This window comes from Cebidichthys violaceus, unplaced genomic scaffold, assembly GCF_023349555.1.
Source record: "Cebidichthys violaceus isolate CVI_PGR_0920_01 unplaced genomic scaffold, fCebVio1.0.p SCAF_399, whole genome shotgun sequence".
Classification (NCBI taxonomy): Eukaryota; Metazoa; Chordata; class Actinopteri; order Perciformes; family Stichaeidae; genus Cebidichthys; species Cebidichthys violaceus.
In genome coordinates, this window is record NW_027176593.1 from 17510 (window position 1) to 31660 (window position 14151).

Sequence of the window (14151 nt, forward strand, 5' to 3'; positions counted from 1 at the left end):
AGTGAGGGGTTCAGTGTCTTGCTCAGGGACACTTCTATCTGCAAGTTTATGTATGATTTTACATTCAAATTACTTGGTTGCAACTTAAAATGGCATTGTCATATTTTTGTGGAAAAAATGTATTATAGTCTCTGCACTGCTTGAAAATCTTAAACATTTTTGATCATTATTGAGTCCTATATGTCTTTTTTTTAATTGTCACATCATGTAAAGTTCTGCCAGCTACGAATACTAATCAATTTGTTAAAAAAATAAAGAGTGTTTGTGCTCCAGTACAATAAAAAAGTAATGATATATCTATCTATAACGTGAAGGCCTTAGCGAGCATTCTGTCCAAAAATGTAAGGAAATGCATGTTAATATTAACAGTGATGACAAAACCAAAGGACACTCTTTAAATATCACAGGACATTGTTCTCCAGTCAAATAGATCCCCTTAACAAAACCAATTATACTTTAGAAAACACAAAACAATACAGTGTCTAACTGCAATATCAATATTATATTTATATATATATATATATATATCAATTTCAGCTTATAAACATCTCATCTTCTCAAACCTAAATATATTAACTTTTTTCCCCAGCAGTCATTGCTGTTAGGTGTCACATTTTCAATCACACTGTAAAACTAACAGTTAACAAATATAACAGTTCTCAAAATAAGGTCAGTTCTCTGACACGATAAAAACAGATTGTGGCGTGAACGTTACTCATTCAAGCCCCTTTGTGTTCCCCTGTTGGCCACTGATGGAGAATGTGGCGTTGACAGCGTCTGTGCTACGGCTGATGTGAAGTAACAACGGAGTACAGGGGAGGTGACGTGTCTTCTACCCGAGGCACAGAGTAGACAACGTTATCTGCATCACCACGGGGGGCGCTGTTGAGCGAGGCAGCTGGACCGTCGGCAAAATCGACGTCAGAGTAGATTAGTTTACCCGAAGCATCTTCAATCTGCGAGAAAACAAAGAGAGGTCAAAGTTCATCACTTAGGCTCTTAGCGTGTGTGCTTCCTCATATCATGTAAACCGTTTACAGGGTTTTATCTCCAGATGTATTGAACTCAATGTCTGTATTTCAGCTTTCACTCTGAGGACTTCTACCTTGAACCAATGGAAGCTTGTGGCTCTAGATATGACCAGGAACTGGCTTGGTTCCTGTTTTTAATAGGTTGCTTTTCTGTCTTGATGAAAAAAATAGACAGATGGAGTTTCTTTTCCAACTTTGTTGACTTAACTTAATATTTTTACCAAAGTCATGTTACTTGGAATTATTTTAAATTTGAAACAAGCTGATGAAGTTCATTCTCTCTTGAGGACTTCAAAATATTTCCTTTGCAGTACATTTGAATAACATTTGAATTTGTCTCAGACTTCCTCTCAAAACCTGGATCAAAACAAAAAAGGCAAATGTACATTTAAGAAGCTATTTTTTACAACTGCCGTCTTTGGGTGAGGGACAGAGAAATCACTTTTGTGAAATGTGTGAAAGTCGTAACCATGACTGTGTCAAGTTATTTAAGGTGTTTTCTAAGCCTGAAACTTTAAATCCTCCCACAGTTGCAACTCACGGTCTTCTGAGAAGTGGCTGCAGTGGCCAAGCTGTATTCGTCTGTGGTTTCAACACCGTTTGGTTTGGTGTATCTGACGTAAGTGTAAACTGTAGATACTTCTACAGGAGATGTGCTCCATCTGTCCTCCTCTCTGATCTCCTCGTACTCACGGTTGGCCTGAAGGAGGAGAAGAGGGGTTTGTATTAATATGAGCAGGTTTCACAAACATGAAGGATGCTGTGATGTCCCAGATGTACTCAAACTCACCTCTGTGTAATTAGCGTACTCAGTTTCCACAGGAGGTTCTGAAAGGCATGCAGTTCAGTATATCAGCTCAAAGAGACAAGTTTTAAAAACATTTTACGTCTTCTTTTCTAAAAAAGGATCCTAGAAAGGTTTTGAGCAGACCTCCTCTCCTCTTGAAGAGAGTCGCCTTTGTGCTCTATTGTTTTTGCAGGATTATCTTTATTTAATTTTTTGCTTTCCACCATGATATTTGCTTTCAATCTCTTTCAAACAAACCTATATAATACCTTGATTTATAAGATAGTATACAGTATACTATCCTAGTAGGGCTAACATATAAAGAAATACATAAGACAAAATATAAGACAGAAAAGGAGCAGTGTGTAGGATTTAGTGGCATCTAGTGGTGAGAATGTGTGTCAGAGAACTACGGTGGCCTTCAGGTAACATATAAATGCCAAAGGCTCTCAATAGAACCAGTGGTTGGTATGTCCTTTCAGGGCTACTGTAGAAACGTTGTGCAATATGGTGAATTCCGTGAGAAGGACCCACTCCCTATGAAACTATAAACGGCTCATTCTAAGGCAGGGTGATTAAAAGGCGGACCACGGTCCAGATCCGGGTCCAGACCACGTTGTATCTGGGCTCTAGACCTATAACCAATTGATAATTGATCATTATTTTTATTTTGACGGAGTGCTTCAATATTTACTCGCGCAGCTTTTCTAGCCTTTATGGTACCAGGAAACACACCGACCAATGCGATGTAAATATTCTCACGTGATTCTACTCAGCCAATCAAATATGTGTTTTCTAACAAACTTTCCGACTCCAGTGAGATTCACACACACGGGAGAGACGGCCGAGAGACAGAGTAGATTTGTATTTGCAGTAATACTGTTAATGAGATATAAGAACTTCTTTCATTTTGTGTTGGGTTGTTTAAAATCTTTATTTCATTTATCGTACAACTTTTGCAGTAAGTGCTGTTCCTTCAGCATGTTGTATATTCTGCCAAATTAATGTTTTTTTCTTCCTTCTTTAAAGATAACCTCCTCCAGAGGTCCTGATCTAAACAAAATACATATTTGTCAATGTGACTTTATTCTGAAGTCCTGTAAGTGATTGGACACTATTGTGCATAATTATATCTGATAAGTGTTAAATTCCCCTCGTAGTCCAAGTGCTCCAGTTGAGCTCCACATTTTGTCTTCCTCGGGATACTAAATTGCATTACTGGTATTTTTGAAAATTTTGTTCCATGATTTTAATGTGAGTTTATAAATAAGTAATGTTTCATATTGTGTTTTATAAACAGAGATTTCAACAGGTTTTGAGGCTTTAATTGTTTGCTTTCAATATGTATCCAGGGTTCGTCGGCTGTGTTGATATAACATATAATATAATAATACGCTATATTTAAGACATCTGAGAGGCATAATACATTTGGAAGTTTAAGACCTCTTTCTGTTCTCGGATTTTGAAAAAGAGTTCTTCTCACCAAATTAGACCAGACAAAAAGGTGAGTAAGAATAAATAAAAAAATGTTTTGGGGGAATTAGAGCTATAGTTTGGAAAATAAAGAGAAGTTTATGGGCAAGTTTGACCATTTGTTAATGCTACATTGCAGCTCATTAATTAGAGAAATAATGTTATCATAGTATAATTGTGTTTTTTCAGTCCTTTTATGGCAACCTTGGCATCTAATATGTTCTTCCATTAAGAATTGTTGCACTCCAGACTGACTGTTAAGTGATTGGAGAAGAGCATCGGCACATTCAGTTGACCAGTCATCAGCCTGAATGACCTGTTAATGTGCTCCTAACACCCAGTCACTGACACACATTGTTTGTCTTTAGACTCATGTTGTTGTTTTTTTGTTATAATGATTTAACTTGACTTTTTAAGATTTCTTTTTTTCTCAAAATGTTTACAAGACTGAGTTTAATCTACTGTCTGGATCATCTCGATTCATGACAGCCTACACTACAGCTTTTACAAAACGTTACTTCAGATGCATATTGATGAGATAATAGCAGTTTGAATAGGATAACGCTCATTTGATTCTATTAAGTTCAGCTTGACACAATATATAAAATCTTATACAGTATATGAATAGTTATTTCATGATATCTCGTATATATAGCGTGTGACATAATCTAGGAACATCGAGCAGGATTTAGCTTTCAATTTAAAATAGTCTGAAACACTTCTGAAAGTCCCTTCTGCACTTTTCTTCAGCTAAATGTTCCGTTTTAGTTGTCCGGATGTCTTTGTTATGTGTGTGTGTGTGTGTGTGTGTGTGTGTGTGTGTGTGTGTGTGTGTGTGTGTGTGTGTGTGTGTGTGTGTGTGTGTGTGTGTGTGTGTGTGTGTGTGTCCTGTAGCCTCACCTTTGGGTATATTGGCCCTCTTCCTGCAGAATATCAGCACAGCTGCTAATAATACGACAAGTATGACGACCAGAGTCAGACCCACATACATCAGTGTGTAATCTGTGGTTGTTTGAGCAGATGAACAAGTTTGTTTTACACTTTATTATGTAATATATCTGGGAGTCTGCATAACTGTCAAGCTAATAACAACATGAACTAAATATTTAAATCATTAAATTAATACTTTATAACAAAAAAATGTCCAACCTGCAGCTGGTGTCTGTTCCTTTTGAGACTGCTGGGTACCTTCGGGGGAGGCTGATGAAGGTGTGTAGCTTCCTGTACTGGAGCTCAACCACTGTGTTGTAGTCAGTGTGGAGGCTGATGGGACTGATGCTGAAAAAGGTTGGAGAGTCACATTTGGTTTTGAAGAGACTGGAGCTGAGAAACACACAAAAAAAACAATGAACACACAACTACACAATCATAATCAGATACTAATTCTACAGATACAAAGAAATCTGTGGCAATATTTCACTTTAATAACATAATTATCTGTGAATGTATCAATGCATTTCTAATCATACAGCAAAATGCAGAATGTAATCAATGTGTTTGGTGCAACACTATTCAAATCAGCTGTAGTGTGAGACAGTCTGAATGTATCACATGTGTTACAGTTGAACTGTTGGTTTTAAAGGAGCATTCATCAGTTTTTACAATGATGAAAATATGCAGCTCTAAATATAATCGTTAGACTAAACACATCGAGGTATTTGAAACATCAGCAGCTGTCAGTGAACAGTTCATTCTCTCAGTAGAAACTCACCTTCTTCAACTCTGATCTCAATCTCCTGGTATGATGAGGGTGTTAAATATCTGTGCAAACCACATTTGTACTTTCCTGCATCAGACTTAGTCAGCTTTGTGATGCTCACATACAGAATTGCAGACTGTAGAATTGTTCCTTTGTCATATTCAATGCTGTATCTGCCACTCTTAGCTGTGACATCATCTGTTTCAATGAGAATATCTTCTTCTTCACATGGTTCCTTACAGAAGGACTTCCTTCTTCCAGAGAAAATGAAGATGCATTCAACTGTGATGTCTCCTCCTTCCTTTCCTGTACTGACGAGGATCTCTGCATTGATGAGACCAGTGTTTCTGCCCCGCAGTGCTGTTGAAAGGATGATCAATCAATAGTTATTATCTGGACTTCCCTTCCTCTACTGGGATAAACTACCCAGTTCAACTAGTCTGTGACTGAGGGGTAATAATTTAATACAACTATAATTTAATTAGGATTCTTTCAACCAAGACTTTAAGCATCAGAATTGTCTAACATTCTTACAACGGTGTTTTAAGGTCACTGTAGGAAAGAAAAATAATATGTTATTATTACAGAGTTTGGGGTAATATTCAAACTATTTTCTGAGATTAAAGTGGCAGATTTATGAGAAAGAAAACACAAATATACAAGAAAATAACTTGAATAGTCTTTAAGATTAAAAAAAAAAAAACACTCACAAGAAAATAAATTCTGAAAAATAGTATTGTTTATGTCTACACATGGACCAGTCAATGAAAGATATCACTTCATTACCCAGATTAGAATATAAGTAAAAGAATTAAAAAACAATATGGCTACCAGTCACAAAGGTTTATATGATAAATATTGAGTTCATTGTTTGAGTTATGGAGAAGAGCTAAATCATAAAAGTGTTTACTTATTCCTACTCAGAGATGTAACATTTATTTATGTTGATTATTTTTGTTGTTTATGAGAATGTGTTAGACAGTTTGCTATAATTACTGTTCATTTAATTTCATTGTTTTGCTGAGAGAAATGGAGCCTCTGCTAAGTTCATTTAGAGGTTGAGCTGAACACACACACACACACACACACACACAGTGTGTCTGTTGCTAGCTATAATTACAATGCAGAATTATGAGCTACATTAACATGATTTAAGCCATTCTGCATAGTGAGTAATTTTACCTCTGATACTTTAAGTAAATTTAATGTTGATACTTGTTGTACTTTTACTTCAGCAAAAATGTAAGTGCATGGCTTTTATTTGTAACCGAATATTTCTACATAGTGTTATTTAGAGTGTTAAGATCTAAGAGTACTTCTTCCTCCACTGAGTGACTCATACAAACTCCGATCATCCTGTTTAACCACAGAAAGCAACAATATGTGTTGAACCAATAAGAGATGTGATGAAACACACTTCACTCGTGAGAAACTGTTTCCCATCTACTGCAGAGCTTAACTGACCGACTGAAAAAAATAACATCGTAAAATAAGAGAATGATAGAAATAGAAAGTCAGCGTACTCACTGAAAAAGAAGACGCAGATCAAAGTGTGACGAATGTCCATGTTTGAGGTTCTGATGGTTAACGCAGCCTCTCCTCAGTCTTCACTGACAAACCAGGAAGTGCTCACTTCTCTAAATGATGGAGCCCTTCCTCCAACCACATCACATTCTCTACTTAACTCTACTTCCTTCCTTATGCATTGTTTTCACTGTATCATATTTTGTAGATTAATTAAGATTTCTTGTCTCTATATTCACATAATCGACAGAGCCTTAAAGTTCTGAAAGATGCTATTTTTCTATCATGTGCATACTAGTTATTATAAACTAATAACCAACATCCTATGTAATCTTTTTTTTTGTTTTAGAGATCAGCAGGGTTTTATGTTCTGTATACTAGCCAAGCAAAACCAAGCTCCAAGCTAAAATATGTATCGAGTGTTTCTGAGCATTAGAAATAAACAAACTTTTTAATTCTTGTATTTTGTTAAATGCAATCTAAGAATGTCCAAAAATGTTTGGAGTAAGAGAAACAAATGTCTTTTGTCCACAAGAGAGCACTGACAAGTTTATTAATATATATATTTAGTAATATATTGGTCACAATTCTTTAGAAATACACATAGAATTGATAGTATTGTATTAAAAAATGTTTGTTTACATTATGTGTTACTGTTTAAAAAAATATCAGCAGATATACAGTAATCAACAGTAATTGTGGCGTGAACGTTACTCATTCAAGCCCCTTTGTGTTCCCCTGTTGGCCACTGATGGAGAATGTGGCGTTGACAGCGTCTGTGCTACGGCTGATGTGAAGTAACAACGGAGTACAGGGGAGGTGACGTGTCTTCTACCCGAGGCACAGAGTAGACAACGTTATCTGCATCACCACGGGGGGCGCTGTTGAGCGAGGCAGCTGGACCGTCGGCAAAATCGACGTCAGAGTAGATTAGTTTACCCGAAGCATCTTCAATCTGCGAGAAAACAAAGAGAGGTCAAAGTTCATCACTTAGGCTCTTAGCGTGTGTGCTTCCTCATATCATGTAAACCGTTTACAGGGTTTTATCTCCAGATGTATTGAACTCAATGTCTGTATTTCAGCTTTCACTCTGAGGACTTCTACCTTGAACCAATGGAAGCTTGTGGCTCTAGATATGACCAGGAACTGGCTTGGTTCCTGTTTTTAATAGGTTGCTTTTCTGTCTTGATGAAAAAAATAGACAGATGGAGTTTCTTTTCCAACTTTGTTGACTTAACTTAATATTTTTACCAAAGTCATGTTACTTGGAATTATTTTAAATTTGAAACAAGCTGATGAAGTTCATTCTAAACCACTCTTTTGAGGACTTCAAAATATTTCCTTTGCAGTACATTTGAATAACATTTGAATTTGTCTCAGACTTCCTCTCAAAACCTGGATCAAAACAAAAAAGGCAAATGTACATTTAAGAAGCTATTTTTTACAACTGCCGTCTTTGGGTGAGGGACAGAGAAATCGCTTTTGTGAAATGTGTGAAAGTCGTAACCATGACTGTGTCAAGTTATTTTAGTGGCTGTAGCCTTAAGGTGTTTTCTAAGCCTAAAACCTAAAATCCTCCCACAGTTGCAACTCACGGTCTTCTGAGAAGTGGCTGCAGTGGCCAAGCTGTATTCGTCTGTGGTTTCAACACCGTTTGGTTTGGTGTATTTGACGTAAGTGTAAACTGTAGATACTTCTACAGGAGATGTGCTCCATCTGTCCTCCTCTCTGATCTCCTCGTACTCACGGTTGGCCTGAAGAAGGAGAAGAGGGGTTTGTATTAATATGAGCAGGTTTCACAAACATGAAGGATGCTGTGATGTCCCAGATGTACTCAAACTCACCTCTGTGTCATTAGCGTACTCAGTTTCCACAGGAGGTTCTGAAAGGCATGCAGTTCAGTATATCAGCTCAAAGAGACAAGTTTTAAAAACATTTTACGTCTTCTTTTCTAAAAAGGATCCTAGAAAGGTTTTGAGCAGACCTCCTCTCCTCTTGAAGAGAGTCGCCTTTGTGCTCTATTGTTTTTTTAGATAATCCACCATGATATTTGCTTTCAATCTCTTTCAAACAAACCTATATAATACCTTGATGTATAAGATAGTATACAGTATACTATCCTAGTAGGGCTAACATATAAAGAAATACATTAATATAAGACAAAATACAAGACAGAAAAGGAGCACTATGTAGGATTTAATGGCATCTAGTGGTGAGAATGTGTGTCAGAGAACTACGGTGGCCTTCAGGTATCATAAAAATGCCAAAGGCTCTCAATAGAACCAGTGGTTGGTATGTCCTTTCAGGGCTACTGTAGAAATGTGGTGCAATATGGTGAATTTCGTGAGAAGGACCCACTCCCTATGAAACTATAAACGGCTCATTTTAAGGTAACGAGAACAGAACGACTCTTAGTTTCAGGTCATAATACATTAATGAAATGAAGGTATGAATATAATATTCCATTTCTGCCAATAAATCCCTCCAAATCCTACACACTGTTCTTTTAAGACACATGACAAATGTACATTTGTATCACATTCATTCATCTACATGTAGCTCATATACCTCTCATTCCAAATCTCTCTCTCTCTCTCTCTCTCTCTCTCTCTCTCTCTCTCTCTCTCTCTCTCTCTCACACTCACACACACACACACACACACACACACACACACACACACACACACAGGTTCTATGTCCTGTATTGTATTCTGTATAGATACCTATACCCTCTTGGATTTCATTCCTCACACACCTATCAGAGAAATCTGGATAAAACTTATGCATTTTATATTTAATCTAGTATATTCTTGTCATCAATTTGTTTTTACACTACATCTTTTACAAAAAGTAACTTTAGATGCATATTGATGAGATAATAGCAGTTTGAATAGGATAACGCTCATTTGATTCTATTAAGTTCAGCTTGACACAATATATAAAATCTTATACAGTATATGAATAGTTATTTCATGATATCTCGTATATATAGCGTGTGACATAATCTAGGAACATCGAGCAGGATTTAGCTTTCAATTTAAAATAGTCTGAAACACTTCTGAAAGTCCCTTCTGCACTTTTCTTCATCAGCTAAATGTTCCGTTTTAGTTGTCCGGATGTCTTTGTTATGTGTGTGTGTGTGTGTGTGTGTGTGTGTGTGTGTGTGTGTGTGTGTGTGTGTGTGTGTGTGTGTGTGTGTGTGTGTGTCCTGTAGCCTCACCTTTGGGTATATTGGCCCTCTTCCTGCAGAATATCAGCACAGCTGCTAATAATACGACAAGTATGACGACCAGAGTCAGACCCACATACATCAGTGTGTAATCTGTGGTTGTTTGAGCAGATGAACAAGTTTGTTTTACACTTTATTATGTAATATATCTGGGAGTCTGCATAACTGTCAAGCTAATAACAACATGAACTAAATATTTAAATCATTAAATTAATACTTTATAACAAAAAAATGTCCAACCTGCAGCTGGTGTCTGTTCCTTTTGAGACTGCTGGGTACCTTCGGGGGAGGCTGATGAAGGTGTGTAGCTTCCTGTACTGGAGCTCAACCACTGTGTTGTAGTCAGTGTGGAGGCTGATGGGACTGATGCTGAAAAAGGTTGGAGAGTCACATTTGGTTTTGAAGAGACTGGAGCTGAGAAACACACAAAAAAACAATGAACACACAACTACACAATCAGATACTAATTGATACAAAGAAATCTGTGGTAATATTTCACTTCAATAAAACGAATTCTCTGTGAATGTATCAATATATTTCTAATCATACAGCAAAATACAGAATGTAATCAATGTGTTTGGTGCAACACTATTCAAATCAGCTGTAGTGTATGAAGGTAGATTTGTGTCTTTATTACGCAAACAAAACCTTTGCTTTCAAAACGAAAAGCTACGGTTTCAAAACGAAAAGCTACGGTTTCAAAACCAAAACCAAAACGTAAAGCTACGAGTTGAGTTTGGACGTAGTGGGCGGGGCATACGCTGCTGAATGAGCCAGGAGTTTCTATTGGTGGGTTCGACTTGGATCCCGGCATCTACTTCCACTGTAGAGGTTACTGTGATGAGCGGCATGGAGGTAAGTTGACATTATATTGCTCTGGTAGCACTTCACTTTGTTTTCATGTTGTTAGTGTGGTAGAGTCTCTTTTTTTTAAGAACGACATGAGGTGTTGCTGACATGACGCTTCACTTTCTGCGTGCATGTAACGTAAGTCGAACCCTAATAAAGACACAAATCTACCTTCATATAGTGTGGGACAGTGTGAATGTATCACATGCTACAGTTGAACTGTTGGTTTTAAAGGAGCATTCATCAGTTTTTACAATGATGAAAATATGCAGCTCTAAATATAATCGTTAGACTAAACACATCGAGGTATTTGAAACATCAGCAGCTGTCAGTGAACAGTTCATTCTCTCAGTAGAAACTCACCTTCTTCAACTCTGATCTCAATCTCCTGGTATGATGGTGAGAATGTTAAAGATCTGTGCAAACCACATCTGTACTTTCCTGCATCTGACTTAGTCAGATTTGTGATGCTCACATACAGAATTGTAGAAGTCTGTGGAAACGTTCCTTCTTTATATTCAATGCTGTATCTGCCACTCTTAGCTGTGACATCATCTGTTTCAATGAGAATATCTTCTTCTTCACATGGTTCCTTACAGAAGATCTTCCTTATTCCAGAGAAAATGAAGTTGCATCCAACTGTGATGTCTCCTCCTTCCTTTCCTGTACTGACGATGATCTCTGCATTGATGAGACCAGTGTTTCTGCCCCGCAGTGCTATTGAAAGGATGATCAATCAATAGTTATTATCTGGACTTCCCTTCCTCTACTGGGATAAACTACCCAGTTCAACTAGTCTGTTACTGAGGGGTAATAATTTAATACAACTATAATTTAATTAGGATTCTTTCAACCAAGATTTTAAGCATTTTAAGCAGGAGTTTGGGGTAGTAATAATATTAAAAAACTCAGAGAACAAAGTCATACATTTAGGGGGAAAAAAACAATTTTCTGAGATTAAAGTGGCAAATTTACGAGAAAAATAAACACAAACATACAAGACTAAACGTGGACAACTCAATGAAAGATTTCACTTCATTATCAGATTAGAATTGAAAGAATAAAAGAAAAGAATATGGCTACCAGTCACAAAGGTTTATATGATAAATATTGAGTTAATTGTTTGAGTTATGGAGAAGAGCTAAGACCATAAAAGTGTTTTCTTATTCCTTCTCCTTCTCAGAGATGTACTCTCTACAGTTGGTACATTGACTGTTTGGTGAGAATCAACACAAACAGTCAAACTGATACAGATGACAAAAGTCAAAAATTAGCTTTGTCTTCTTTCTGAACACGTTTACTGAAAGATTTAATTGATCCCAACTCATCCAATAGATGCAGCTTGTTTTCCAAGATTGATTTTCTACTGAACTCTCTGCAGCTGTAGTCAGATTTACTTATGAGTTTCACCATTTAATTTAATTCTTGATTTAAAGTTTATTTTGTTAAAGTCACCAGTACTTTTAATGATGTCATGTCAAAGTGACTAGGTAGCTGGTGACTAGTGGAAAGTAACTAAGTACATTTACCCAAGTACTTTAAGTGCAGTTTTGAGGTACTTCACTTCTATTTTCTGCTACTTTATGCTTCTACGCCACTACAATTATTTCATACATTTAGTTACTCTGCAGAATTAGATTAAAAATACAAAATAAAATCAATGTCAATTAAAATGTTTTAATATAGATTATAATGAAACTGTATGGATCTCCAGGAGGAAATCAGCTGTGCAGCAATTTATAAAGTAATTAAATCAGCTCCACCTCTACCAGCTGCAACATTAAAGTGATGAACACATTAATAATTACAATGCAGAATTATGAGCTACATTAACATGATACAAGCCATTCTGCATAGTGAGTACTTTTACCTCTGATACTTTAAGTATATTTTGATGTTAATACTTTTAAGTAAAAGTTTGAGTGCATGGCTTTTATTTGTTTCTACATAGTGTTATTTATAGTATTTCCAGATCTTAGTTCCCCTCCACTGAGTGACTCATACAAACTCCGATCATCCTGTTTAACCACAGAAAGCAACAATATGTGTTGAACCAATAAGAGATGTGATGAAACACACTTCACTCATGAGAAACTGTTTCCCATCTACTGCAGAGCTTAACTGACCGACTGAAAAAAATAACATTGTAAAATAAGAGAATGATAGAAATAGAAAGTCAGCGTACTCACTGAAAAAGAAGATGCAGATCAAAGTGTGATGAATGTCCATGTTTGAGGTTCTGATGGTTAACCCAGCCTCTCCTCAGTCTTCACTGACAAACCAGGAAGTGCTCACTTCTTTAAATAATAGAGCCCCTCCTCCAACCACATCACATTATCTTTACTGTCCTCCCTTCCTTATGCATTTTTTTTCCCCTGTAAGTTTATGTGTGATTGTACATTAGAACTGTGTTTGTTTGTAACTTGATGCAGTAATGTCATGTTTTTGTTTAAAAGTCTCCATCTTTTTAAAGGCACAATATGCAGCACTTTTCTAAAAAACAATACAAAAAGAATCCCTCTCAGTCGTCACTCATGAACCACTAGAACTGTGTGGTGAGAGACCCTGCCCTCTGCCTCTATTTGCTCTTTTCTTATTATTTCTTCTGAGCATTAGGACCCCAGCCAATAACCAGGGTGTGCTGCTCGTACCCAATTCCAGGTCAAACACCACCACTTTGTCACGTATATGGAGTGTTTGTATTTTCAGGACAGAATAAGACAGACTGCTGCAGTAGAATAAAGCATCACAAGAGTGTGCACCATTCAAAGTGATTGCAGTCTATAGAACTCATCTGGTGATAATTGGTACAGGATAATCCCTGAAGCTATTTCTTCCAACACTTACATTGTTGAAGCCTTGGTGTTTATTCAGACCTAATGGAAGGGGAGATGTACATATCATCTACAACATGTTCAATTCATTTGAACACTCATCAGTAAAACACCAAGACAAAACAATTATACATCGATGCATTGTTGCAACCCACAAATCAAATTCTAGTGACCGACAGCAACTCCTGCAGCACTTTAATGATTTGTAGGTGTATATTGTATGCTCTCCGGTGTTAAAAAGAATAAACAAACATGATAATGAGCATTATTAGTATTAGGTTATAACTGCAAATTGACCACGTTATGAATAAAATCAGGTAGAGCCGAGAATAAAAAGAGGCGTGTTGTAGAGCAATATTGCTGCTGGATCAATCTGTCACACACTTTTTAAATGGACTAAATTACAAACACAACACACCGTTTTAACTGCTGCGTGCAGATGTGCATACACATGTTATCACAAATGATTTGCTTAAATGTATACACTGATTTCTTAAGATCGCTTCTTGAGCAGTTCTCAATCAAACAGGTGGCTTTAATAAAAGGTTCACTTTTTAAAATACTGTTAGCGTCACATATCTAGTACCACAGAATCCAGTGGTTGGTCTGTTTGACACAAATGAAATGCATCAGAGGACCAAAGTCCTCTTTGGTCTGGTTGTGTGGTCTGCAGTTACTGACAGTTTTCACACCAAACAAACAAACTGCCCTACATAGACAAACAC

At 36.8% G+C, this 14151-nt stretch overlaps 2 protein-coding genes across 6 annotated transcripts; both read right to left on the reverse strand.

Annotated features, from left to right (window-relative positions):
- Positions 1 to 538: 538 nt before the first annotated feature.
- LOC137884647 (uncharacterized) lies at positions 539 to 6600 on the reverse strand. 3 transcript variants are annotated; one of them, XM_068726519.1, is made up of 7 exons: positions 6518 to 6600; positions 5003 to 5350; positions 4441 to 4569; positions 4192 to 4293; positions 1822 to 1859; positions 1573 to 1731; positions 539 to 956 (listed from the first exon to the last, which is right to left on the reverse strand). In XM_068726519.1, exons 1-7 carry the CDS (start codon positions 6555 to 6557, stop codon positions 783 to 785), a joined length of 990 nt encoding a protein of 329 aa, XP_068582620.1. In that variant the 5' UTR covers positions 6558 to 6600; the 3' UTR covers positions 539 to 782. The 3 variants fall into 3 exon arrangements, with proteins under 3 accessions (XP_068582620.1, XP_068582621.1, XP_068582619.1); XM_068726520.1 differs by having other exon boundaries at positions 4192 to 4236; positions 4441 to 4614; XM_068726518.1 differs by having other exon boundaries at positions 4441 to 4614.
- Positions 6601 to 7050: 450 nt separating this feature from the next.
- On the reverse strand, positions 7051 to 12842 carry LOC137884646 (uncharacterized). 3 transcript variants are annotated; one of them, XM_068726515.1, is made up of 7 exons: positions 12782 to 12842; positions 10956 to 11309; positions 9984 to 10112; positions 9735 to 9836; positions 8359 to 8396; positions 8110 to 8268; positions 7051 to 7469 (listed from the first exon to the last, which is right to left on the reverse strand). In XM_068726515.1, the coding sequence occupies exons 1-7, from the start codon at positions 12819 to 12821 to the stop codon at positions 7296 to 7298; spliced, it is 996 nt and encodes a 331-aa protein (XP_068582616.1). In that variant the 5' UTR covers positions 12822 to 12842; the 3' UTR covers positions 7051 to 7295. The 3 variants fall into 3 exon arrangements, with proteins under 3 accessions (XP_068582616.1, XP_068582617.1, XP_068582615.1); XM_068726516.1 differs by having other exon boundaries at positions 9735 to 9779; positions 9984 to 10157; XM_068726514.1 differs by having other exon boundaries at positions 9984 to 10157.
- Positions 12843 to 14151: the final 1309 nt, after the last annotated feature.

Bases quoted from the DNA above. Each gene is read 5' to 3' on its own strand.
- LOC137884646 (XM_068726514.1), bottom strand. From the start codon at position 12,821: ATGGACATTCATCACACTTTGATCTGCATCTTCTTTTTCA. The intron at 10,158-10,955 runs GTGAGTTTCTAC...TGTGTTTCTCAG, and splicing joins TGAGATCAGAGTTGAAGAAG to CTCCAGTCTCTTCAAAACCA. The intron at 7,470-8,109 runs GTGAGTTGCAAC...GTTTTCTCGCAG, and splicing joins CAGCCACTTCTCAGAAGACC to ATTGAAGATGCTTCGGGTAA.
- LOC137884647 (XM_068726518.1), bottom strand. From the start codon at position 6,557: ATGGACATTCGTCACACTTTGATCTGCGTCTTCTTTTTCA. The intron at 5,351-6,517 runs GTGAGTACGCTG...TCCTTTCAACAG, and splicing joins GATCTGCGTCTTCTTTTTCA to CACTGCGGGGCAGAAACACT. The intron at 957-1,572 runs GTGAGTTGCAAC...GTTTTCTCGCAG, and splicing joins CAGCCACTTCTCAGAAGACC to ATTGAAGATGCTTCGGGTAA.